Source organism: Protomyctophum parallelum (genome assembly GCF_964188405.1).
Source record: "Protomyctophum parallelum genome assembly, chromosome: 2".
Taxonomy (NCBI): domain Eukaryota; kingdom Metazoa; phylum Chordata; class Actinopteri; order Myctophiformes; family Myctophidae; genus Protomyctophum; species Protomyctophum parallelum.
In genome coordinates, this window is record NC_139699.1 from 13,687,289 (window position 1) to 13,715,194 (window position 27,906).

A 27,906-nucleotide genomic window follows, 5' to 3' on the forward strand; every position below is an offset into this window, starting at 1 on the left:
TAATACTGCAATATGCTAAAAAAATCCGAAATTCAAAATGTACTTGTTTTTCAAATGTATAATCCTTTGAAAATAGTAGATCTACAAGCTCACAATGTGTCACATCACGATGCATTGTGAGCTTGTAGGCTAGATCAGCAATTTTCAAATGGTCTAAATGTATATGACTGAAGTAGGTAATAATTATAATGTAGGCCTATGTTTTGTAATAATCAAAATCTATAAAGAAACTAAAGTTTGCAAATAAATGTAGTGGAGTACAATATTGCCGTCTAAGATTTAGTGTAGAAGTAAAAGTATTGAAAATTTGGAGTTACTCAAGTAAATCAGATGCTGAAAAGCAGATGGATGAGGTTGACTCCCCAAAAAACCCTGCCAAGATCAGCAGAGCTTAGCGTTTGGGAAGAGTGGAGAAGAGATCCAGTAGAACTAAAAGACAAAGTAATTGGTTGTATCAGGGTGCATGTTGCACTCTGAAAAAAGCAACACATTGGGCTGAGCTTGTAGATCGGCCATGTCTGTCTGAGAGGAGGAGTTTTCATTAACGTGAAAACAATGGCTTTATAGCATGCCAACTTCCCAGGAAGAGAAAGCCTGCAGTTTCTATTAGCTTGGAATCTCCATCGATGAGGTCACTGGTCTGCGGGTTCTTTTTGGTTATTAGTCCTGAGCCAGAGCTCCAAAATTGGAGTTAATTATGAATTGAGTGGGAAAAACTATACCTAGGCTATATTAAATTGTTTAGAGGATCAATATAAGTAAATGAATATATGATAACCCTTCCACAGTAGTAGCTTTTTCAAATGTTTTGCATATTTTCCTATATAATGCCTCATTTGCATATTGAAACGTTTAAAATGTGTAATACAATAAATCATTGTCTTCATGCAAGTAGTTTCATGGTGATAACAATCTAATATAGGTATGGTTTTGCCCACTCAATTCATAATTAACGTTCCAATTTTGGAGGTCTGGCTCATGGACTAAGAACCAAAATGAACTGAACCGATTCCCATTGGGAACCAACCTGTGGAAAAGGGGTCCGAGTGAGTAGACATTGCTGTACCAATAAATATGGTTTCCATGCTTTTCAAATAAAATCAAATAATTTTATGGTACATTCTTATGATGAAAAGGGCTGAGGTGCTCCTTTAAGTAAAAGTACAATATAGAAAATACCCTGTCACGAGTAAAAGGCCTGTATTAAAAACTTTACTCAAGTAAAAGTACAAAAGTATTGGCATCAAAACATACTTAAAATACCAAAAGTAAAAAGCACTTTAAAAAAAAGTTCTTTAAAAAAGCACATTAATTCACAATTTCTTTTTTCAAAGATTCGGAAAAACAACAGATCGACAAAGCTTGCGACGCGTCTCAGCGTGACAAGTTGTGAGCTTTTAGATCTGCTATGTTTCCCCGTGCAACCCTTATTTTGAAGGATCCAAAAACCGGAACTGAATGAAGCAGAAATGCAATCTGGGACCAGGAAAAATCTTTGATAAAGGCATTTGAAAGGAACAGAAATAGTGGGTGTGGATGCATGCGGCAATCAAGATTATTTTTGTTTACATCATCACCTAGCAAACCAGTGCTAATGTAGGTAGTATTACGATTCGATCGATCATAACCACTATCGAGGACCAATAATTGACAAGATCTATGCCAATGGCGAGTGCTCAGATGAATTCAAAAGACGTAGATCTACGCCAATGACGGCAAGTGTGATTAATGGGTCGCAATCTTAAAATCAACCGCTTTGGTAGCGGAACTAGGCCTGGAGAAACAGAGGTGTGGTGACCGCAACAAAGTGGCATTTTGACATGTGTAGTTTCAGTCTTTCAACATGCAGAGGCAACAACTGTCTGTCTGTCACAAAATGGCCGGCTGTTCCTGTGACGTTCCGGAAACAACGGTTTGTGTTCAGGCTCCGTCCACGTTTCTAAACACGCCAGTCTGTCAACGGACCAATCCCAGAGTGGAGAGAGGTTGGACCAATCGGAGTGCAGGTCGCCTAGACATCTGTAGACTTCATTTCACGCTTCATTTCACTAAACACACACACACACACACACACACACACACACACACACACACACACACACACACACACACACACACACACACACACACACACAGTCTTATAATGGATAAGAGTCTGACAAATGCAGACTGCACTTTGATAATACATAGCATAGCATAATAGGTATTAGCCAGTCAGTCTTTTTCTCCCCAATTTGGTCGTAATGCCAACTGATTTCTCCCCACAAACATTTCTGTGTTGTCACTGCTATTGTATCCTACTCACTCACCTGCCAGTGAGGAGCCCTCACCGGGAGGACATAGAGCCTGCATCCTACTCCTCCCGCCCAACACTCCCTGCTGAGAGGCTCCGCCCCCTGCCCATAGGAGCACGTGCAGTGACAAACATCACACTCCTCTCCCGCCCGGCTACCCTCCCCCGAACACAAGCCAATAGGGTATATTGTCTTTAGGAAGCCAGACCAAAATACATTTTACTCTTATGTACCTGTACACGAATAAAGTACAGATGTGCGTGCACCTCTTGACCATTACACGAATAAAGCACAACCTTGAACCTTGATATGCACAGCAGTCATTTAGGAAAGAACTCTTCCTACTTCCAGACCCCTTCCCTACTTCCCTTACAGGTGTTACCGATGATATTAATTAAGGCTCTGTTCCATTTAGTGTACAGCGATTCGCAAACCAAATAACCATTTTGTACACTATCAAAGTTACACAATACACACCCATATGGGGCCATTTGGAACCCACTCAAGGACACTATGAGACCCACCCACTGGTGTAGCAGAGTGTTTCCAGTGAGCCAACATGCACAATAGCAGCACCCTGACTATGTTTGACCAGAATGGAACAGAGCCTTAATTAGTATCATCGGTAACACCTGCGAAGGAAGTAGGGAAGGGTCCCGGAAGTAGGAAGAGTTATTCTATATACCCCATTGTTTGATGGTCGACAAAGCGGATGCACCGCGGTGGATTCAAACCCACAACTTCCGTAGTGGTCGGCAGGCACTTTACCACTGTGCCACCCGAGTGAGTGCCCAGTCAGTCAGTATCCATCCATCCATCCATGGATCTAAAGAATAAAGTTATTTAACACTTCTCCTTCAGTCGAGTCAATTTGTTATTATTACATCATGAATGTATTTAATAATACCAACCTTAGCTCCTCCTTCAGGCGTGTCAGTTTGTCCTGCAGTTTGCAGTTCTTCACTCTAATTGGACTGTTGGGTACGAACCAGGCAGCGATGAACTTACACACTACCACCACATGCTGGCGATAGAGAGAGAGAGACACAGGTTAACTTATAACCACCAATATGCTTGTGGTAGAGAGACAGCAATCTCAAGTAGAGGGTCGCTGGACCTCACTTTGTGAACCACTACAAATAATATGTAAGCAATACTGTGTATGCACGATTACTTTTGTTTTTATCCAAAACCCCAATGTATTGCAGCTTTTGAATATTTCATCATATGGCGGCCAAGTCTATGGGATTTCTTTATCTTTATTTAGAGCACTTATAACATCATATCCTCAAAGTCCATAGACTTGGCCTGCAAACGTTTGTTTAGAGCACTTTAAAGAGCACTTTAGAGCCAGCCAAGTCTATGGACTTTAATGTTTGTTTAGGGCACTAAATGACGACGTAACACCAGGGGCGGCGAATCGGCGATATAGGCGAGGCAGGCGAGGCAGTCGCCTCAGGGCCCGGGAGGGTGGGGGGGCCCGGCCGGCCGCTCCGATGCGTGGTAGTAAACTGTATACTCTCTCTCTCTGGCTCTCTCTCCCACAAACACGCTGTTAAGTTACCGCAACTAAGACTACATTTCCTGTCGATAATAAGCAGTGTAAAATGTAGTTCATTGGGAGTTAAAGGGAGACGCTTTATTGTGAAGGGCCCTTCACGGCGCACGCAGGAAATAGAGGGTTTAACCTGGGCTGCACGTTAGAGTACTAAAATAGATGGATTTGCTCCGGTCTGTCCGCTGTGGCTGTATACAGTTGTTAGCCCTGCTCTGCAATCGCCTGATAAAGTTGAGTTTTGATTCTTTGAACAGTCATAAACAAGGCATAAAATTACCACAGGCAAAAGAGGGCAAGATAGATGGAGTAAGGTGGAACACAAACACAACAGCAGCAGCTCCATCCACATGCACTGGAGGTGAGTGAAGTCGCATGAAAGGAATACCAAGACAACAACAGTAACCTAATCATAAAGATGGACGGACATGCCCAAGTGAACTTTATCACTTGAATTGAAACATTAAGAGACTATTTAATCAACTTTCCCGAATCCCGAAGCTGTCCCATTCATCACAGCCATGTACAGACGGCAGGCACAAGTGAGTAGCATCTTGCAATCTTGTTTAAAAAAAATAAAAGCGTAATGGTGGGTTTCGGACGTGTCTACAGCCTTCCTAATAGACACAGACCGAGTAGATTCCAACCCTAGTGAGTGTGGCGCCCAGTGTGTCAGGCAGGGCCTATAGCACTGTTTCCCAAACTACCGTATGAGTTTGAGGGTCACGTTGTTGTGAGAAAATATGCCCACATTGTGAGCTTGTGTTTTCACTCGTTTGGATCCCGGGGAGACATAAAATGAATCTTTTGGGTCTGGAGATAAATTGTTTGGAAACAGTGTGTCAGGTATATAGGGGCCCTGTGGCACATATCATCCATACCACAGGTATATTTGGGCCTCAGTGTATATATATCATCCATACCAGGTATATACGTAGGGGCCTCAGTGTATATATCATCCATACGTACCTCAAACAGAATGACGAAAGCAAAGCGCACAGCCAGGATGGTCCAGTACTGAGACGTCAGAGTGTAGTCCTCGCTATTCCTGTAGTCTCTATAGCTGCGCACACACACACACACACACACACACACACACACACACACACACACACACACACACACACACACACACACACACACACACACACACACACACACACACACACACACACACACACACACACACACACACACACACACACACACACACACACACACACACACACACACACACACACACACACACAAAAAATACCAAAAATCTGTACTTTTTTCATATAATTTCAATCCACCACACAAGTAATACAGTGAGTAACAACATAGGTAAATGGAACCTGTAAACTTCAACTTATAATTAGGTTCACCTGCTATTCAGCCAGCTCTTTTTTTTCTTCTCTATCTGACAAGGTAGAAACAGTCATTAAGACATGCAAATCCCTTGAATCCTTCAAAACTGCTCTAAAGGGCACCTACGGACGGCTGCAATTCGAAACTGGCCCCCGTAAAATCTGAATCCCCCACCCACCCCTTTTCCCCCTAACTGTATATGTTTCTTTTCCCTTTTTTACCTCCTCTATCATGATTTCCTGTTTTGACTGATGAATTAAAAATGGTGGTCCCTATTGTAAACAAGTGTAATGCTTTATGGTGTCGTCCACTCACAGTTAACAGTTTTTGTATTGAGTTGTATTTGAAATGTACTGTAATTCTGCAAACTGTTCATGAATCAATCAAAGGTGGTGGATGAGCTCACCTGCACTGGGTGACGTTGGCTCCCTCCTCCGTGACCATCTGAGCGGGCAGGAAGTCCTTCCGTACGGCCGCGTGCGACATGAAGGCTGTGGCCAGTGTGTCGTTGATGTAGCCCTCCATGCAGCTACACACACACACACAAACTTAGTGACATTTTAGTCATCTGAAATGTTTCCTGGTTGTGAGTTGATGTGGATTGAAAAAGTGGTCAGTTTTACTAGGTCTAGAGACGGTCTAAGTGGTGTGTGTGTGTGTGTGTGTGTGTGTGTGTGTATATTACTCTGAGGTGGAGGTCCCATTAGCACAGGGTCCGTAGCGGTATCGATAGACCAGACGTGGTATGAAGTCAGACGACCACCCGATGACCAGACCATTGGCGATGACCGCCAAGACCCCGATGGCCTCCAGAACCTTGGTCCAGATACCTGCAGGCCAGGGAGGAAATAACACATTTAATGGAGTAATACACCCCAAAATATTGCCTATTTTCTATCTACACACCTCATGAAGCCCATTATTTGGCCAACAATTTGATGATAGGCAGAGTCTCCGGTAGGACCCTCAAAGAGTCTCGTACTGACCAATGGCCCGGTCATATTTATGCATGTATATGAGTAATACAGAGTCCACTGTACCCATATTGGTTGTTATGATTCTAAGGCATGGGCTCCACTGAGTGCATCGCGTTGCGTTTGGACAGCGTCAAAATTGGTGATGCCATCCAAACGCAACCGTTGGCAGTGGAGCACTGATTAAAAAGGGAACATTCCCTGCGTTGACGGACGCCCGATGGCTGGCCTGAGTAACTGTTAGTGCTTTGAATGTTTATCTTGGAAAGCCATGGTGAGTAATCAAAAACACAGCCTACCTCTGTGTTTCTGTGTCTGTCTGTGTGTTTCTATGTGCAGGGCGTTGCTGAAAATGAGCACTTGTGCTCATCTACTACCTTGGGTAAAAACTTCTAGACTTCAGGACGGTCCTGAAGTCTAGAATACTTTTATTTTATTTTTATTTTTTAATTATTATTTTTATTTATTTTTTACCCAAGGTAGTAGCTGAGCACAAGTGCTCATTTTCAGCAACGCCCTGCACATAGAAACACACAGATAGACACAGAAACACAGAGGTAGGCTGTGTTTTTGATTACTCACCATGTCTCCTTGACAAAAACAACATCAGGTGTATTCGGGATGCCAAACACGCACACGCACAAACACAAACACACACACGCACAAACACAAACACACACACGCACAAACACAAACACAAACACAAACACAACGCCTCACCGATGTCGTTGGTCTTCTTGGGCACTAGGCGGCGCTCCAGGCTGACCATCTTGATGGCGTCCAGACGGATCTCAAACACATTGTTGAGGAGCGCCAACAGAGGAGCCAATGGGAACGCAGCCACGAAGATAGTGGCGAAACTAAACTGGACCACTGAGAGAGAGAGAGAGAGAGAGAGAGAGAGAGAGAGAGAGGAAAGGTAAACTCGATTCACTACCTCTTAGGGCCGATTCCTACTCCTATTTTAGAGCTGAATAAAAGTCGGTTCGGCTCTGTAGAGCCTACAATGTGACGTCATTTGAGGTTCGGGGGGGGGGGGGGGGGGGGGGTACCGTCCTAAAGTCGGCTCTTTGGTGCTACTGAAAACTTCTGACGAGCCAAAGTGGTATTTACGGTCCCGTTCGGTGGTGGCGCGCGGCCCTTAGCGTAGTATGAGTATGAATCGGCCCTTAGCCACTGAAAAAATGATTCCCCCCCCCCTCGTTTTAAGAAAGCAGAGACGCAAAAAGCACGAGACTTCTCTATTACTGCCCATGGAGGTGTGTGTAATCACATACCCAACCTGCCCATATGCTGTTGTATACAATACGCCTACTTGATGTTTTGTACTCATACCTGACGAAGACCCGCAAGGGTCGAAACGCTGTACCAAATAAAAATGTTCTGGGATTTCCTTTTTATTATTTTGTTTAGACCTATTGATCCTATAGTTTCAACGTACAGCTCGTTGCATAGTATATTGTTTAGACGATGCTAGGTTCATTGTTTACCTGATATCCTGTAGTTTCAATGTACAGATTATTTATTATTTTGACAGTATATTGTATTGTTAATTGATTTTAGACCAATGGTTCTCAAATGTTTTAGCCCGTGACCCAAAATAGAAATTTTATGTCGGGACCCTAATTAGTGAAAATAGTAGATCATACAAAGCTTGTAGATCGGCTATTTTCACTTTTCTTTCTGCATATTATGTATGTGTTTACCTGTGATCCTAGTTTACTGGGGTACTACACTACACTGTCTCTCTGCATATTATGTATGTGTTTACCTGTGATCCTAGTTTACTGAGGCACTACACCAGGGTACCCCAATAGGCGGCCCGCGGGCCATTTGCGGCCCACAGAGCGCCCCCTTGTGGCCCATGAAAGAATTTCCAAAAAAAAACAAAAAAACTTTTTTTTTTTTTTTTTTTTAAGGGTCCCAGATATAAATGGCATTAAATGGGGGTCAGTAGCCTATGCATGTCAAACTGGGCATCCTTTTCAAATGGGGTCTTGCCCTGAAAATGAATTTTCAGGGTAAGACCTCGACCTCGCGCGTGCAGACTCGGCCCCCAGCCTGGTACGCTAGTCAAAATATGGCCCTTGAGGAAAATTAATTGGGGAACCCTGCACTACACTGTCTCTCTGCATATGCTGATGTATGTGTTTAGCTTGCTTATTGTAGTCACTCTGGATAAAGAACGTCTGATAAACAACCCATCAGTGTGTCTGGTCATGTGACGTACCCATCTCCAGGAACTCGTTGAAGAGGCTGAAGGAGTTGACGTCAGCCAGGTGGTAGTTCCTCAACCAATCACGGAGCTTGCAGATGTCACATGGCTCCACAAGGCCGTTCTCGTCGCGGCACGCCTTCCTGTAGCAGTGGCCGCACTTCCTCTGCATCTTCGTGGCCGTTTTCCTCCGGAAGAAACTCTTCAGCCAACTGAGAAAAAAATGCATGTCTAAATACACGTATGCATACACTTAAGGCCTATTCATAGTCCAGTTGTGTAGTCCAAGATGTGACCACCGAAAACTACAACATGACGTCACGTCGCTCGCGGTGGTCACACAACAGACAACACACCTTTCGGTGGTCACCGCTTCACAGAAAACTGTGCTATTATATTATTATTATATTCAGAATATAACTTGTGACTAATCCTAACCCAAATCATGCATGTATTCCAAACTATCCCGATTCAAACGGTATATACCACCCCTCTTGCTTTGTATCTTTGTGGCTAGCTTCTATTGAAAATGAATGGTTATCTTCATGTCACTGGCTTCCATTGAACATGAATGGTAGCCTGGTAGCTTTCCATCTTCATGTCACTGGCTTCCATTGAAGATGAATGGTAGCCTGTAGCTTTGTATCTGCCTGTGTGTGACCAAAATGTTATTTTCCTAGACAGTCCTAGACAAATGTGTACTGGCACCTGTGTGCATTTGGACCACCTTTGTCAACCTTTGAGGTGTGAATAAGACTTTTGTTTTTGGAACCACATATTTCAGTAGTACTCACGGCCCGGTGTACTCAAAGATGTTGTTGAGAGTCTGTTTTAACAGCATGATGACAGCCATCTGGATGAAGAGATCTGTGAGGCAACCACTGGGATGACACTGAGGAGGAGAGCAGGGGAGAGGAGAGGATGAGGAGGGGAGGGGAGGGTGAGATAAGAGGAGGGGGAGAGGAGGAGAGCATAAGAGAGAACATGAGAGGAGAGAAGAGGAGGACGGGAGGAGCGGAGAAGAGAGAGATATCTAACTCACCTCCTCTAGTCTCCATTTAGAAATGCGTACGTAGTTCCCTGGATGTCCATTGATCCTGTAAACACATGACATACTATCATTGTACAAATTATTAGTGTACCAATTCTGTGACCACTTTAAGTAACTTAAAAAATTAAATAAAACAAATTAAGTACAGTACTACGACTTGAGTGCATGTACTTAGTTATAGTTTCCACCACCATACCGTACCTGCCCAGGAAGAAGGCCACGTAGAAGAGCGAGGAGAAGAGAGTGAAGAACTGGAAGGTGAACATCTTCACCGTGAAGCTCCTCTCTGTGGCGGCGAACGACCGAGTCCCCTCTGAAAAGACACAATGCAGCAATCAGACATTAGAGGTCACTGTTTGACGTAGACGACCAACAACATTGGCATGAAACAGTGTGGGAACCATTGACTTAGAAGGCAGAATAGAATCGGCCTCAGGTCGGGTAAAGGGTAAAATGGGTAAAAAATGTTACACAGTGAGAAAAAAGCTGGAGAGGTGATCAACATGTTTTGTATTTCTCAGACTCACCAAGTTCGCACAGCTTGAAGGCTACCCACCTGTTCACCTAGACAGACAGGAAGACAGACAGAAACATCATCCAGTGAGACACGTTTAAAAATAGGAACGCACTTCTCACACTCAGGGCCAAATTAGCCATTGGGCCAGTGGGGCCGTGGCCCAGGGGGCCTTGGCTCCCAAAGGGCCCCTGGCCCCAAGGCCCTTCAAGGAAACTGGATCGCACAGAACTGGTTTTGAGGCCCTGAAATTGGCCATTGATTTAGTAAAATGTAGGTAAAAAAGATGATAAAAAGTATTAAAAACACAAAAAAAATACATTTTTTTCGTGCTCGCGCACTATGGGAGCCCCAAAAACATTAGCGGCCCAGGGGCCCTCGTGGGGGTTAATCCGTCCCTGCTCACACTACTTCTCAAGAGTATTGTGCAGGTGCATTTGTTTCCATTTTGGTCCGTGGGGGGTTACGCCGCTCTTCGCCTTCAGAGGGAAAGAAATCACACTTGTGTGAAGTGAGCGGTGCCTTTCATCACAATGATGAGGTCTGATGATGTCAACAACATGATGTCACAGACATTTCGTGCTCAAACGGACATTCCATGCTCAAACGGACAGACAGACAGACAGACATACAGTACAAAGCTATATGCATTGGATCGGCTGCACCGCTCCAAAACTGTAAATACTGAGCTCCCTGCGGGACAGGCCAACTGTCGGTGCAGCCACCTACTGTAGCTGCTCCGCCCACAGTACGGTTCCGTTCCGTCCCCGGTGTAGCCCAGCCATCAGAGTCACAGGGGTGACCTGGATGGCGATGTAATGGTGATGTCATAGTGATGTCATACCCGGGTCATGACCTGGATGGTGATGTAATGCAGCACGGCGCCCAGCATCACTGCCATGGTGTTGGCGTGGTCCCTGATGAACTCTGACTCTGACTCTGACAGCAGGGGGGCGCAGACCACCCGGAAGACCACCAGAACATGGGCCAGACCTATGATCAACACCAGCTACGCACGCACGCACGCACGCCCACGCATACGCACACACACACAAACACAAAGACAGCTAATTTAATTTGATGCTCCATATCCATACGAGTAACATTTCAGGGGTGATTTGTTATTTTTCTAACACAGTTCTTAATATAAGGGGATCTAAAATACCCCTGCGGGGATTACAACACAGAATATAACCCCACCAACCAGTGAAATAGCTCCCTCAGCGGTGGCCGAACGGTTTGCGGAGCGGTCTTGATATCGGCAGGTCGCTAGTTCGTATCACCGGACCGGCACGTTAAAATGACCACCGCTGAAGTGCCCTTAGGACAAGGCATTGAACCCCTACCATGAAATGTTCTATGAGCAGGGCCTGGCTGTAAACAAGTTCTTGAGCTTAGTCCAGTTACCCTGGGTAGTACCTTTCCTTTCCTCTGACGGCAGGACTTCTGTGGTCTATTGGTATTATCAGAACTACTTACAGTAAATGCATCAAAGGAGATAACTGTGTACAATTTCAGATCTTTTTGTAGAACCACCATGACCTACCTAAGGTGTGTGTGCGTGTGTGTGTGTGTGTGTGTGTGTGTGTGTGTGTGTGTGTGTGTGTGTGTGTGTGTGTGTGTGTGTGTGTGTGTGTACCATTGACGTGACCAGCACTAGGACCATGGTACTGCGTAGGTAAGAGTGTTTAAACTTTTTTGGTTGACATGCTGGATCGTTGACCACCTCCAGGATGAGTTCCTCCTGGAAAACACACACACACACACACACACACACACACACACACACACCCTATTAAGATCACATAACTGAATTTCTCTCACCCTCCGTTGCGTAGTACTTCTTGTGTTTACGTTCGACTCTGTAAGGCACTTAAGACCTGAGGCCTATTTCTACAAAATAATGTCTTCTAAATCCTAACAGTTTTCTGTAAAACTTATGTTTCTGTGACTGGTTCTCAAACTTTTTCAAAGACACACAAAATTATTATACAGTATGTATTTGGATTTTGGCCGCTGACCCCCTTTTCAAAATAGTTTGTTCCAGGGACCCACAGAAACAAATATTTTATTTAAAAATGTTCCCTTATATATATATATATATATATATATATATATATATATATATATATATATATATATATATATATATATATATTCAAAGATTTGCATAATTTTGGTAACTAATGTGTCTTGAGAAAAGTTGTTGACATAAAACAACATCACAGTGGCAGAAAATTAAATATGTGGATGTGATCTACCAGTGTTAAATCCTGAAGAAAAAGATGTTATGCAGACAGACAGACAGACAGACAGACAGACAGAGACAGACAGATAGACCGTACCTCCTCTTCACACCAGTCATAAACCTTCCATTTGGCCACATATAAGGCTCTGTGTCTCTTCCATAATTCTAAGAAAAATGTGGCTGTGGACAGAACAGACAGATTTTGAAGAAAACTTAATATTTAGTTTTAGTCATATCTTAGTCATCTGAAATGTCTAGTTTTAGTTGACCAAATATCATAAGGTTTTAATTGACTTGAATGCTGAAAATAGCTGATTGTGAGCTTCTATTTATAGAGCTCAACACCCGAGCGCAACCACACATAAAATGATCTCCTCACCACTACCCTGACGTTTTAGTCTAGTTTTTTAACTGTTGACGAAATTGGCGATAGTCTGCGAACATTTTTCGTCATAGTTTTAGTCGACGAAATGGAGGTGAGCAGTGTACAGGAAATAATGAGTGCACAGAACCGTGACACTGAACCTCATACTGAGCTATGTAAAACCAGATGTAGGCCAACTGGTCAGATATCACATCAGATGAACATGTTATCTGATATGCAGAATAACACTTAAGCCAGGTCATTATCGCTGCACTGCACCTTTGAGCCAGCAGATGGTGCTGTCTCTCTGTAAATGCAGACATGGCAAGGGAAGTTTATGTGTGCTTACACATCAAGCAAAGGAAATAGAAATTATACAATGACATCAGGATGCATAAAACAAAAGATGTAAAAATAACAAATAAAATAATAATAATACATTGATAGCCAGTGACACACTCACCCCAGATGGCCATAAACATGGCGAATGCTACAGTGCCTTCGTTGTCAAACAGAAGGCTGACCTGCATAGATGAAAACGCATGGTGTCAGTGACAACACTACACACACAAGAGGTCATGTACACTAACACTACACACACAGGAGGTCATGTACACCAACACTACACACACAGGAGGTCATGTAAACCAACACTACACACATTTTTGTGTTTGTTTTTTTAGGTATTGAAAAGTTCTTAAAAGTCAAATTGTCACTTTACTGTCCTCTGGGGACCCTTCAAAATTCTCTACAGGCAGGTGTTCGGGTGAATTTAACCCGGGTTTAGTGGTAAAAGAAAAATCCCATACTCCCACAATGGGCAGTTGATTAAATTATCACTGGACCATTCTAACAGGAATGGTTGGAAGTTCCCAGCTCAATTACTATTATGTTTTTGTTTTGAATGTTCCCCTTTCCCCCCATGCCATGATGTTTTTTTGTTGTTGTTTTATTTGGTGAATTTTTGTGAATTTTATGTTGACATATTAAAGAAGAATACCTCAAATTTCCACGTATTGTTTAATATTATTTTGATGAGAAATATAAAATATTCCCAGGTTTAGTGATGGTGTGACAACATAATGGTTTAGTGTTCTAGTGTTAATGCAACCACGTGTGTAGAAGGGGGAAAAAGGAGCGGGCCTACTACAGGGCCCTGGAGGACTCCTGTCCTGTACCTTGGCATATGTACAGGTGTCCGACAGCTTCCAGACGTTACACCTCTTATCACACCTGGGACACATGATGATGTGTGTGTCGCACACCTCCTTTCTGAACACACACACACACACACACACACACACACACACACACACATGAATAATTGTGGCCTCCTGGTGGCCAATACTGTAAAATTTGGAAGCCAATGTTTTTGCCGATTTGCAGGATTTTTGACAAATCTGAAGGAGCAATATAAAAAATGTGTTTTACAAAAGTCGGCCTCCTGGTGGCGTTAAAAAAGGGAGATGTGAAAAATGTAGGTCAAAAGGTTTTTCCTTGGCCTCTACGGAGTATGCATGCAAGCTTCCTGCAGATCGGTGCATTTATAGGTAAAAATGTTAATCTGCCTGTTATAGCGCCACCATGAGGCTGGAATTGGCATCCAGGGAGTGTGTGTGCCGTTTTGTAGCAAACAGGCCAACACTGCTGGAGATTAGCTGGTAACAGACGTACGTACAGGGTGCAAAACATACTCTCTCATTTTACCATTTACAAAAGGGAACCGTCACTGGTAGTGTATATTATAAAGTGTTTGTGTGTGTGTGTGTGTGTGTGTGTGTGTGTGTGTGTGTGTGTGTGTGTGTGTGTGTGTGTGTGTGTGTGTGTGTGTGTGTGCGTGTATACTGCACGTACATTAAAGGGTTGGTATTGAAGAAGGCCAGTCCGTACAGAAACACGACCAAACCCAGAACAGCAGCAGGAACCAGTAGCTTGGTGTACCACCCCAACCACAGGTAGTACAGAGCCACCTTCTCCCCGAAATAACTCCTACGCACGCACACGCACACACACACACACACACACACACACACACACACACACACACACACACACACACACACAGAGAGGTGACAGCGAGACAGTGACTGACTTGACATCCCAGACACTGTTGTTATAAAAGGTGACAGTAACTAACTTGACATCCGAGACACTGTTATAAAAGGTGACAGTAACTAACTTGACATCAGAGATGGGTTGTCCCGCAAACAGTCCAGACCACCGGGCCCACTTCTTCTTTAGATCCTTCTGCTTCCTCCTCTAGGCACCACAGAAGAAGAAAACAAACAGATTCAATACATACACACACATCAAATGCTCTTAACTAACCACTTGAATCTTGGAGGGTTATTAACTTATTATCATCATCTTATTATAGAGCACCGGATCCAGTCCGGGTTTTCTTCCCAATAAAATGGACAAATCAACAGGAAGATAACATCTGGGTCACGTTTTATTCCCCCATTCTGAATTCCCATAGATGCGTTTCATATTGTATCATATAAGAACTGTGTTAAAAGAATAACCAAATGAGTCCGGAGGTTTTACTCATATGGATATGAAGCATCAACTGATGGTGAGGAAAACACTGACAAAATATAATAACATTTCCGACAGAAACAGACTGTATCTGGCGACTGTGACTGACTATTGCAAACGATACAGAACCACCTTCCTGACAATTATGCTCATTATTATTCTCACCTCATGCAGACAGAACATGGTCTCAAACACATCCTTCTGCAGCAGTTCTTTTAGGTTCTCTGAGAAAAACACATGGCACATAGCAGATATTCAGCCTGGTGGAGGTATTAGCCACTTGCTTATTCTGGGGGAAATAATCTGTGGAAAATCTACAAGCTCACTAGTCACAACACGGCACGTTGTGAAGCGTGTGTTGTAGATCAGATATCTTCTGTAATTTTTCAGACTAAGTAATCCGTATTACCAATAAAAAAAACGAAACAATAAAACAAACTAGAAAAAGTGCCCTTCCGGGCACAGGTCTCCACCAGGTTATCCACAGATCTGTGCAGTTAGAGGTAAAAACACTTTTTGGCCAGTTATAGCGCCACCTTGAGGCTGAGTTGAAATTGTTCATGTGGCATTTCGTCCTCGGCCTAGTGGGAATGTGGGTGCACAATTTCACGGAAATCACGCGATGTGTTCATGAGTTGCAGCATTTTGTTTGAAACTGAGCACTCCTGTGAACTTTGGAAGCCAATCTTAACCAATCAGGATGGAGTCTGATAAATCTGAAAGACCCGTTTCGTTGAATGGCTCTAGAGAGACTGTGTACTAATTTGCGTGATGTTTGGACAAAATCTGTAGGTGTACTGTGCAAAAACTTGTTTTGCACAAAGCGGCCTCCTGGTGGCGCTATAACAGGCCGTTCTGGAAAGTTTGGGGCAGAGGTTCATGGTTGGCATCCAGGGAGTGTGCGTGCAAAATATGTCATCGACCGGGTTAACGGTGGCCGAGATTAGCTGTTCACGGACACACGGACGGACGGACGGACGGACGGACACGCGGACGGACGGAGTGCAAAACATACTCTCCCCACATGCCTTCGGCCTGGTGGAGACAATAAGAACTAAAGTAAAAACTACAGCCTTTTCCAGAAAATAAAAATCACACCCGTGTGAAGTGAGGCGCGGGAATATTAAAGTCTAACTCATGTTGATTAGGTGATGTAATGGAGCATTAAACGCCATTAACAATAAAGAGACAATATGACGTAAACGACATTTGTAATGACGGCTATGGACGTTTTTAGCCCAAGGAGTGTTTTTCGTGCAAAACTAATGCTTGCAATGGATTCAGAATCATCTAGTTTGACACATCACATGCTACTTGAACTACTAGAACAATTTTCCTTATATAGGTTGTTAATGGTAACCCAACTTCCAGCAGCGGTCAAAAATTCCTTTTCTTTCTTTCTCTCTCTCTTTCTTTCTTTCTATCCCTTGTTTGTCTGTCTATCTGTCTGTCCGTCTGTCCGTGTGGTGGGGACTGACCTCCAGTGTTGATGAAGGTGTGGTGCAGGATGAAATGTACAACTCTTATTCTGGAGGAGACAAGGAGACACATTAATCACTTTAGGACATTTGTAATATATTTCAAATAACAAATAAGACCATTAATGTGTCAAAAGTAACCAACAAACTATATGAAATTGTCAAACAGTGGAAAAGTGTCAAATATTACTTAAGAAAGAGGCATGAAACTTTTATGTACAGTAGATTTTGTTGAAAAAATTTGTTGGCGGGTCTTGATGGAGTTGCCTGATTGTACACTGCGTGTCGCAGTTTTGTTGACAAAATTGTCATTATATTTAGTCATAGTTATCATAGGTTCGTTTTTATTTAGTTTTTGTCATTTTAGATGACAAAATGAACACTGATTGGTGGGTGCATATTATAACCTACCGTGTAGCGTGTGGTACCGCCCCCTTCTGGTCGTTCCTCCAGTTGCAGGCGTCAGAGACCTTCAGCAAATACTTGTATTGTTCAAACACATCGTTGGGAGCAAGCACTCCATAGAACACTTTGTCTTCATGAAGAATCGTCTACACACAATTACAATTTAGGCATTTAGCAGGCGCTTTTAATCCAGAGCGATTTACAATAAGCAAGAACAAAAACATGGTAATACATCGTATACAATAGTCATCATGAATCATACGTAAGCTAAGAACCTAACAGTGGTATATCTAACTATATATGCATGTGTATACTATAGAGTGCTATGTGTAGACAATACTAGACATAGCACTCTATGCAAAGGCTCAGCTTACGTAACTTAGATAGCATTTTATGTAAATGCTATCTGAGTTACATTAGCTGAGCCTTTGCATACGCTTGTAAGGTCGTCGAGGCTAGGGCAAGTGCTATGGCTAAAGGCTCATACATAGTCTGGATTTTCGGTGGTTAGGTGACCACTACAACATGACGTCACAAGCCGTGGTGAAGAGCAAACCACCGCCACCGCTCCAGCCCTTCTCTCTGTTTTTACTCACCACCGCTCAACGCTATTTCAGCTCCGGTGGTCAGCTCACCACCGGAGCGGTGGTCACCTCACCACCGAAAATCCAGACTACTAATAGGCCTTTAGATGGAGTCTGAAGAGGTGGGTTTTCAGACTACGGCGAAAGATTGGGAGATGGTCTGCAGTTCTGATTGCAATGAGAAGTGCATTCCATAGTTTTGGAGCCAGAAGGGAGTTTGGGACGTGAGGAGCGTTGTCCCGGTGTTTCTCATTATACAGGTATACTGTAAGTCAAAAGGGAGACATCGAAGAGGAAGGATGGATGGGGAAGGATCAACATATGGAATGTCAGAACAGGTTCTAACATATATCCATATATTATATGGATATCTAAGGGTTTGAGGTCAGATGTAGAGTTTCTGGCCAATATTGATGACATCAGGGATCTCCATATATTGGCTTAACTGCGACAGCAGCTCACAATTACTTTGACATCAGGGGCTCCACATCTCCATCCCTGATGATGTCACATGATGTCACGAGACCTGGGCACCATATGCAGCTGCGGTTGCAGCCAATAGCACCGTCGTTTACGGTATATTTTCGGGACTGGAAGTTAAAAGATGGCGGATCTGAATTTGTCAGGAGAAAAGGGCTTTAAAGCAGTCTCTTTCGTCCAGTCCATATTTTGTATAAGTCTATGATTGAAACTTGAAGCTAATCTTTGGTGAAAGGTTAAATAATGTGAAGATAGCCGATCTACAAGCTCACAACGCCTGTATATAGTCTTACAATGTATGTTGGTTTGTTTACCGTTGAGTGAAAAAACGATGTTGCACATTAAGCTAATCGTCTGGGGACCCCCCAAAAAACATTTGGGAAGGGGTCCCGACCCACAGCTGGAGAACTGTTATACGATGGAGGATAAGCACTGCTTCAGACTCACGGTGACTTTCATGTTCTTCTTCTGCAGCTTTTGGATGAAGTCTTTCTGCCGCTGAGCCTTGAGGGATTCCACCTTTTCATCCAGCTTATCAGCAACCAGCACATAGTCATATGACATCTGTGTGGGCTGACAGACAGAAAGGCAGACACAGACAGGACATGTTATTACCCAAAACGTATATTATACAGAGAACACGTGTCCTGAGAGTCGTCCCAGCCTGGAGAATAGACTTTTACCAACACAAAACAGCCTTTGTTTGGGTGAGTAGCGAAGTAGTTTTCTTTATTTTTACTAAAGTCGGAGCCCACACACAGCAGTGGACTTTTCTGTCCATGTGCAGCAGAGGAGCTCCTGGCAGGGGGTTAGAGAAAACATGCTACCACTCTGGACCAGGGTTGGCTCATTTGGGCCACAGCCAGAGCCCTTTCTGGTGGTTCTGGACAACCGCCTATCATCTGACCAACTCGACAGTGGGCACTGCACTCCGTCGTGTCGTCTACAACATGTGTGGCGAGATACGTGGATTACACTCACAGAGTACAGACACAGGGACTCAAGGAGGGGGGGGCTAGGGGGGCTTGGCATATCCCCCCCCCCCCCCCCCCCAGAAACCCAATTGACTGACTTCTATGTTCACCAAAATGAATTAGCCCCCTCTCTAAATAGCCAGCCTCCCCCATAGTCCCCCCAGTCACAGTTTTCTGGAGCCGTCACTGACATACATACCACAGAGAATCTGTGTATTTATTTATAAGATATTATTTTGTGTGTGTGTCTGTCTCACCAGAACAGGAAGTAGAGGTTGTCCATCTTTACGTCTGTCCCACAGCTCGATATCCTCCTCCTACAGATAGACAGACACAGTCAACACAAATGATAGACATGCTATTCACACACACACACACACACAGAGAGTGAGTAGCGAAGTAGTTTTCTTTATTTTTACTAAAGTCGGAGCCCACGCACAGCAGTGGACTTTTCTGTCCATGTGCAGCAGAGGAGCTCCTGGCAGGGGGTTAGAGAAAACATGCCACCACTCTGGACCAGGGTTGGCTCATTTGGGCCACAGCCCTTTCTGCCTTTCTGGTGGTTCTGGACCATCTCCTATCATCTGACAGACACACGCACACACACACAGGCACACGCGCACACACACGCACAACTCTTTTTTTTTTCACCCAGTGTCAATTAACTATGGTAATCCTTGGCACTACACTCCCTCTGCCAACCTGGGGAGAGCAACGGACTGAGCTGCTTCTTTTCACCTGACAGTGGGGAGTTTCCCCGGTTGGACATAGCGAGTGGAAGGAACAAGTTAATCCAACCAGTTCCTTTATTTATAGATTTATAATGATTCTAATGACTGAACAAGCCTTCAGTCAGATTATATAGTGTTATCTCTTTTGGGTGGAATTGAATTGAATTGATGTCCAAAACCGTAAACAAACACAAACAAAGTTGATTCAGACAATATAGAGCATCACCAAAACTCATGTGGTTATATTTTTTCATAAAAATGTTAGATTCCTGTTGATTTTACTATTTGAAGATCTGGATCCGGATCCACGGATCCAGTCCGGGTTTTCTTCCCAATAAAATGGACAAATCAACAGGAAGATAACATTTTTATGAAAAAATAAAACCACATGAGTTTTGGTGATGCTCTATATTGTCTGAATCAACATTGTTTGTTTACGTACTAAAAGAGTGACTTTGAGAGCTGTTTTAGCTACAATGTAAGTCAATGAGGAGCATATTTTGAATTATCAATTTCTAATCACTGGAGCAGTTATTTTTTATTTCTTGTCCACATTTGGAGTTGCATCATGGCAAAGTAACTACACAACCCAAACCTCAAAAAAACTGGTCTTACCCTTTAATTTACAAAAAAAACATAAAAACGTTTGATAAATTGCGACACAAGATATGTTCATTCTGTATCTTTAGCTACTTCAACCTTAGCATCGCATCGCTATTCTGAATCAGAAATAGCAGATCTACAAGCTCAGAGCGTGACATAACATGACACGTTGTGAGCTTGAAGATTGGATATTTTCGCTACTTGTGTGACAATGTAGTATGAAAGAGATAAAAAACAAAGTCTAAATAGGGACAAGACATGTGAGGTTTCTGTCCTATTGTGGTGATAATGGACAAACGTGTGTTTATCATAGGAACAGTTATTTTGCATTATCATTATGCAAACACCACTTGAATTCAAATGTGTTCTATACCACATGTGGTAATCCGGCACTAACTGAGGTAATATGAAAATGATGGTGAGGTAATTCTCTCACTGAGCTGACAAGAACTTCTCGTTCTCATATAGTATAGTGGTGGACAAAGTGAGTTTAACGTTGTTTAATGCACTCAGATAGGACTTCTCTGTTTGGATGTATGGGCTGTCAAGGTCCCAAAGTAGTTTTCTTCCGCCTCTTTCCTGCATAACTTCCGGGTATGATGACCACACGCATACCCTCTAGAAGGTCAGCCTTATGTTGCTTACATCACTGTGTACGATAAAGTCAGCCTTATGACAACATCAAGCCCCCCATCATTTGTCAACAAAATCAACTGTAGATATAGCTGACTAAAATCTCATATTTAGTCGACTGAAACTAGACTAAAACTAAAGCTTTTCAGATGACTAAAATATGACTGAAACTGGAGAAGAGTAGGACTACACTAAATCAAAATGTGCTCTCAAAATTAACAGGAGTAAATCATGAAGACCATTCTGGTAGGAATAAGGAATAATAAATAAATAATAATAAAGCATAAACTAGGATATTATGCATTATGCATAGTCATGTGTCATATCCTTGTCTGGAAAAAGTAATTTAAATCACAGTCATAGTGTGGTCTTTATCCATTAGAAATGGATTATTATTGCATCTTTGATGTATTTACAAACTGAACTCCCTGGGCAAACAGTAACTTCTAGGAAAGTCTGGATGGCAATCGAGGAACGTCGTGACGCTGGAGACTGGAGACAGCAACCAAGGAAGCTACAGAACGTACAAATGAGCAATACCACCAGAGTCTCCCGAGAGGAGAGGAGGAAGAGACTCGCTAGGACAGATTCAATGACAACAACGACAGTGACACAGACACAGAGACGGCTCCCTTGACTCAAATACACCGAGTAGGCTAAGGCCAAGTGTGGACAAGGATCCTAGGCAGGAAGCAAACCATAGTCCTAGAGACCTCTCAGTGCCTGCAATCCCAAAAGAACACACAAGGCAGAGCCTCCTGTTGGCTCCGGCATAAGACTGCACCTGGCCGGCAGGGCACTGCTCCATGGATGCAGTGCCCTGTTGGCCGGGTGTGGCTGATGCGACAGCTGGTGCTGGTTGCGCCTCTGTGATGGGGGAAGCCTGGATGAGAGGGGCAGTGATTTGGCCAGTTACTGCTAGACCCGCCAACTGGAGAGTGTAGTGGTTGAGGGTTGAAACACAAAAAGGTTGGAGACCACCTCTCTTCCAGGCCAATGCTTTATCCATTAGGAATGGATTATAATCGCATCTTTGATGTATTTACAAACAAAACGGTCTGCTACATAAAGTCATTGTGAGTTTGCTTTTTTTTTTGCAATTATTTGAAGTGGCAATGGTGCTCCCAATTATATTTTAGGTCGCACAGATTAAGATTTCAAGCCCTGCGCTGCGTGCAGTAGAAATGTGTGTGGGAGGTCCGAGATTCAAATCCCGACTAGGGCATAAAAGTTACAGGTTGCAGCTTTAACCCATGAAGACCTGAGGCAGAGTCTACAAATGCCTGAACATGTTTTGTGCCAGGGATGTTATGCTTTATAGAGCAGGATAAAGCATTTGTGGTTTGTTTTTTCCAGTTGAGGTTCAAAACAGCAAAAGGGTAAAACATGCTTATGTTATGCAACACCCAAGATTTGAACCCAAGTCTCCTGTGTGGTGGGACTAAACATCTAGGGATGGAAATCCCCCACTTGGCCTGGGGGGAGTCTGATATTTGGCTTTTGGGATTCAGGATGAGATTCTCTGCTACCCCCATTTGCCCTAGTTTTTGATTGGCGCTAGCCCCTCCTATAAACAGCTATAGTGTAGATTCTGTCTTAACACAAACATTAAATGCCATTGACAATGAATGGCGAATTTACGTCATATGTGTCTCAGTGTGGTTCTAAAAGTGGAATTGCCCCAGGGGTCCTTGGGGGGGTTCGGGAACCCCCAGGGGTCCTTGGGGGGGTTCCCCAGCAAAATGAGTTAATATAGCATCACAATCAGTTTAAGCAACCCACTTATGACGAGAACCCCTTTTGGGGTAGTTGTTGCTATGTACCGTCGTATGGTAGCCTATGTAGTTACATAGCTTTGTGTGCATGTCTGTCTGTCTGTCTGTCCGTTTAGCATGGAATGTGCTCAGCTGATTGGCTGAGCACGGAATGTGATGTATGATGATGATGTATGATGATGAGATCACCGCACCTCACCTCACTTCACACAGGCATGATTTTTGAGGGGCGCTAGGCGCTAGCCCCTCAGGTTTAATGTTTGTTTTTAGTTCAATGTTTGTTTTAAAAATGCCATTGACAATAAAGAGAATTTAATGTTTGTTTTGTCACCGTTTGTTTTACATCATCATTACATCACCTATTCATAGCAATTAACATGAGTTAGAATTCCCTCATCGATGTTGTAAGATGATAAGAGCGCCCCTCACACAGGTGTGATTTTTAATACATCATTATTTTATAGTTTCATTTTTAGTTATGCTCAACTATGGGCGTTCATTTACCAAAAAAAACACAAAAAGTTTGAATTTGGAGATAAGAGGTTTTTGCCTTCCTTCTAGTTTTCTGAAAACCGTATGTTTACTATACATAAATATAATCTCAAATGACAAATGCTAATGAAATAAACTGGTTTATAATGTTCAGTGAGGTTAGAAGCTCTCTCATGCTTTAGTCCAACAGGTCCTGACTCGCCCCGAACTGATAAACAAAGCTCACTTTTCATCTCTTTGCTTCTGCAGTTTCAGCCTTCTCCAGCAGTCAGTACTGACATCACAATTTACAATGTAGTCATTTATCAGACGCTCTTTATCCAGACTGTCTTACAATAAGCAAGATAAACACTTACACAGAATGCAGAGAGACAGTGTAGTGTCTCAGCAAACTAGGATCACAGATAAACGAAGAACCTGGCATCAGTCTAAACAATATACTATAAAAATAATAATCTGAAGGTGAAAGTATAGGATACCAGGTAAACAATGAACCTCGCATGGGTCGAAACCAGCTAGGGTCTTCAACGTTTTTCAGGTCAAGGACCCCTTAACTTCTTAGATAACTTAGTTAGTTCTTAGATAACTTATTTAACAGCTCGGAAATTAATGTTTTTGTTTGTTTTGTTTACACATGATCTTTTCTGTTAATATGTTGGATTTATGTATTTAACCACTTAAACTCTCAACAGCTTTCTGCAACGCCATGTGAGCTTGTAGATGGGATATTTTCGGCTAATGTCCTCCTCAGAACAAGGATGCTAGGGTAATAACAATCTGTTGAAACTACAGGATACCAGGTAGTGTACACAATGAACCTACTATATACTGTAGCATCAGTCTAAGCACTGTAAGCAACATTGTGGTCAAGAACGAAACACCTAAAGTAACAAAAACATGAGAACCTGCTTCCACAGGTCAGTAGACCTGTGGAAGCAGGTCTGGAATGTCATCCTTTCAACCCATTTATGACATGAGGCCCTTCATAAAGTGATCTACTGTGAGACGTGAGGCCCTTCATAAAGTGATCTACTGTGAGACCACGGTGCCCTTGATGCCACTGTCGCCCCGTACAGTGTACCAGCTGATTTCACCCTTTTCTCCTTTGCTTATATAATTTCCCATCAGTATGGGACAATCAAGACAAGAGGTGATCAAGAAAAAATATCTAATCACCCACACACAAACATGTCGGTCAAAATGTTGATTGAGAGATACCTGCCAACCAGTGCCAATTATGCTTTTAAAGTGACGGTACACAAATGAACCAGTTAACAGTTAGAAAAGTACTTTATTTGAAGGCCGTAGTAAAATCTAGTGCAAAGGGTATTTTTTGGTTAAATAAATATGCATTTTATGTTTATTTAGCTGAAGAGACATGGAGGGTTTATCGTAATTATTACAGTACTGTTATTGCACATTAATGAATAATTGTCAAAAATGCAAAAAGATTTTAATTTAATTTTAGATGGTGGTCAGCCACAAACTCACATCGGGCCAATAAGAAAAATTGTCATCTCACTTCTTTCCACAAAATGTTAGAAAAGGCTCAATACTGGTCTTAATACCCGCTCAATAAGCAGGATCGATAAGTTGCTCATTATCAATAAAAATTAAGGAGCTCCATCCCTAGTCCCGGGCCAGGGCATGGACCCCAGCATATCTTGAGATGGGTCCGCGCCCGGCGGCCAAATACATATAGTTTTGGGCGTCCTTGACATGAAAAAAACTGTATGCACCACCGATATAGCAACATAAGTTTCTCAGAAAACTGTTAGGATTCGCGCCACATTGTGAGCTTGTAGATCTGTTATCTTTACTAGTTTGGGTCCGAGGCAAATGTCTCTTTTGGGTCTTGACTCTTGAGCTAAAAGGTTTAGGAAGAAATTCAGTATAGTGTGTATAGTTTATTTTTATATATATATATAATATATTATAATATAGACCTATATACTGTTTAGACTGATAATAGCTTCTTGGTATATCTATGGCTATGATCCTAGATTACTATCTATGCATTTGTTGTACAGTATTACCTCGTGTTTACCCTGCTTACTGTAAATCACTCTGGATTTAGAGCGTCTGCAAAATGCCTAAACGGTAAATAATTGTGAAGTACTGCGTGGAGTGAGTCACTTACACACTAGGTTATATATAAATAGCCTTTCACTACTTCTAAAATATAACTGTAAAGAATTTATAGCAATGGAGGTACGTACAGTAATAAACCATGTTATCAGTGTTGAATCCATGTCAGGACAGAGTCAGACTGAAGCTTCCACACTGGACCTTTAGCCTGGGTGTGTCAGACAGACAGCACACAGAACCCGTTTACCTGCATGTTCTGCAGTATCTGTGACTGATATTAGCTGTTTACCAATACACACTATTCTATTCAACCCTAAGAAACTAGGTTTTAGGCAGTACTGGGCATGGAAGCAAACACACACACACACACACACACACACACACACACACACACACACACACACACACACACACACACACACACACACACACACACACACACACACACACACACACACACACACACACAACCTTATACAAAGATCTCTCTCTCTATCACAATCAATAAGATGCATCCCAATGTATCATATTTCGTGAGATCTAGTAAACACACACTGACCATGGTCTAGTCACTCACTGAGAGTTTACATGTCTCCTGGTATGGGAACCGAGATAAAACAAGCTCACCCAGGTAGTCAACCAGGCTAGTAAGATCTTTGGAGACAAACAATTCCAACTTCAGGACATAGGCTATACAACCGCCAAAAAGCAATTCAGATTTAAATCACTCCACCCTCTCCGCCCTGAATCTGACCCGTTATTACCATCAGGCAGGAGGTTTATAAATAGTTAGCTTACACATGTTTCATGATAAATGCATTTTATGATGTAGGCCTATTCCCATGCTTTTTTGTTCTTGCTTAATGTAAATCGCTCTGGATTAAGAGCGTCTGCTAAATGCCTAAATTGTAAATTGTATAAGCATGTCATTAGCAAAAAAAGGGTTAAATACAAGACTTTGTTTGTGCCAACTGTAGTGGGCATTTTAAATAAGAAAATGATTAAATAGCTCTACCACCCCCATCCCTTCAGCCCATGATCACTGTTACTGCATTATGGGAATGCATTTAGCATTTTGAATGGACAATTGTCTTTCTCTTTTACCTTTATCTTATCTATTTCCACATGCGATTTAAATGCAGTAGCCTAATGTAGGATTAAACTGGCCAAAAACATTAAAATATAGCGTTTGAAATGCCTATAATGCAATAGGTGTGTTCAAACAAACAGTTCAAGCACATTGTCTTGTGTTACAAAAACTTTTAAAACAATGATCAAACAAGACAATATAGCCTATAATGCAATAACAATAATGAATTGTGTCAGAAACAAGAGCTATAGGCAACAACAACGACATATCGATCTTAAATGCCACAGATTAAATTAATATAATTAATTAATATAATCTGATAGATATAGCCAATATGGTTCACATGACGCTCGTACTTCAAGAGCCATGTTTAAGGGCTTTTTGGGTGGATTAAAAACAGCTGTTAAAAGGCGATTTAAAACTGGTTGGGTATATTGGTTACATTTGAACACTATATATTGGTATTGGTTACATCTCACAGTTCAGATCTGTCCGGATTTAGGTTTAAGGCTTTTAAATACAGAACTTTGTAGTTGTTTTAAATGGTCAGCTATAAGTAATGACAAAAAGGTGAGTATGTGAATACCAATGATAGTACCAATGATATTTCAGGATATTGTTACATTGTTTCGGTACTTTGGTGTTTAAACTTTAGCATTCCTACTTCATCTAGTGTAAACTCTAAACAAACAATCTCTCTCTCTCTCTCTCTCTCTCTCTCTCTAGCTCTCTTTCTTTGAAATCGAAATAATAACAATGGAAAACAATTCTTACCTCTGGAGTTTTGAAAAACATTTCGGGTGTTTTGGAGTGGACGGATCACATGCAAAGAAATAAGAAAGCAGCACTCATCATAATGATAAAAAATAAACCTAATAAGGTCATATTAATTAATTAATTGGTCATAATGCCATCATAGTCTGCTATGCTCCGGAATGTTTGAAGACTTTTTTATTAGAAACAACTTCCGCGTGTCTGTTGACAATGTGTGAAGCGTACACATGACGTCACGCATGCAAATATACCTGCTGCGGTGAGTGTGATGATGATCTCACATCTCACCTAGACTAGACTGGATGTGACAACAGCGACACTTGGTGGATGCAGTAGGAACTGCATCACTTATATTCTTCTGAAGAGATCATTCGTTGATTGTGTGACTTGGAAGAAATCGAAAATGAAATACATTTTGTCCATTATATTTTTGTAAAATGTAATTTATTCGTGTTACGTCAGTTGGTTGGTTGGTCACCCCAGGCCATGACCATATTATGGTCATGCACCATGACATCACATGACATCATGACACCAGGGATGGAGATCCCTGATGTCATCAATATTAAGCCCATATATGGGAATGCCCATATATGGAGATCCCTGATGTCATCAATATTGGCCAACAATTCTACATCTGACCTCAAACCCTTAAATCTCCATATATGGAGCTGACCTGTTCTGCAGTGGGGTAAA

General features: G+C 42.4%; 1 protein-coding gene across 3 annotated transcripts; it reads right to left on the minus strand.

The window, feature by feature from the left end:
• Positions 1 to 1,940: 1,940 nt before the first annotated feature.
• Positions 1,941 to 27,402, minus strand: ano9b (anoctamin 9b). 3 transcript variants are annotated; one of them, XM_083791476.1, is made up of 25 exons: positions 27,211 to 27,402; positions 19,282 to 19,341; positions 18,498 to 18,623; positions 16,993 to 17,132; positions 16,582 to 16,631; positions 15,269 to 15,327; positions 14,745 to 14,824; positions 14,420 to 14,554; positions 13,744 to 13,837; positions 13,029 to 13,089; positions 12,299 to 12,381; positions 11,593 to 11,697; positions 10,798 to 10,962; positions 9,967 to 10,003; positions 9,641 to 9,752; positions 9,431 to 9,485; positions 9,183 to 9,280; positions 8,404 to 8,600; positions 6,894 to 7,046; positions 5,885 to 6,029; positions 5,606 to 5,728; positions 4,819 to 4,912; positions 3,206 to 3,318; positions 2,980 to 3,120; positions 1,941 to 2,048 (listed from the first exon to the last, which is right to left on the minus strand). In XM_083791476.1, the coding sequence occupies exons 1-24, from the start codon at positions 27,229 to 27,231 to the stop codon at positions 3,090 to 3,092; spliced, it is 2,337 nt and encodes a 778-aa protein (XP_083647602.1). In that variant the 5' UTR covers positions 27,232 to 27,402; the 3' UTR covers positions 1,941 to 2,048; positions 2,980 to 3,089. The 3 variants fall into 3 exon arrangements, with proteins under 3 accessions (XP_083647602.1, XP_083647603.1, XP_083647601.1); XM_083791477.1 differs by lacking the exon at positions 2,980 to 3,120 and having other exon boundaries at positions 4,819 to 4,906; XM_083791475.1 differs by lacking the exon at positions 2,980 to 3,120.
• Positions 27,403 to 27,906: the final 504 nt, after the last annotated feature.

What these genes read in the sequence shown, in the direction of transcription:
- ano9b (XM_083791475.1), bottom strand. Translation starts at nt 27,231, where the DNA reads ATGTTTTTCAAAACTCCAGAG. An exon ending in CCATGTTCTGTCTGCATGAG is followed by an intron (nt 14,825 to 15,268) that starts GTGAGAATAATA and finishes TGTGGTGCCTAG; the next exon opens with AGGAGGAAGCAGAAGGATCT. An exon ending in CTTCAAGCTGTGCGAACTTG is followed by an intron (nt 9,753 to 9,966) that starts GTGAGTCTGAGA and finishes GTGTCTTTTCAG; the next exon opens with AGGGGACTCGGTCGTTCGCC.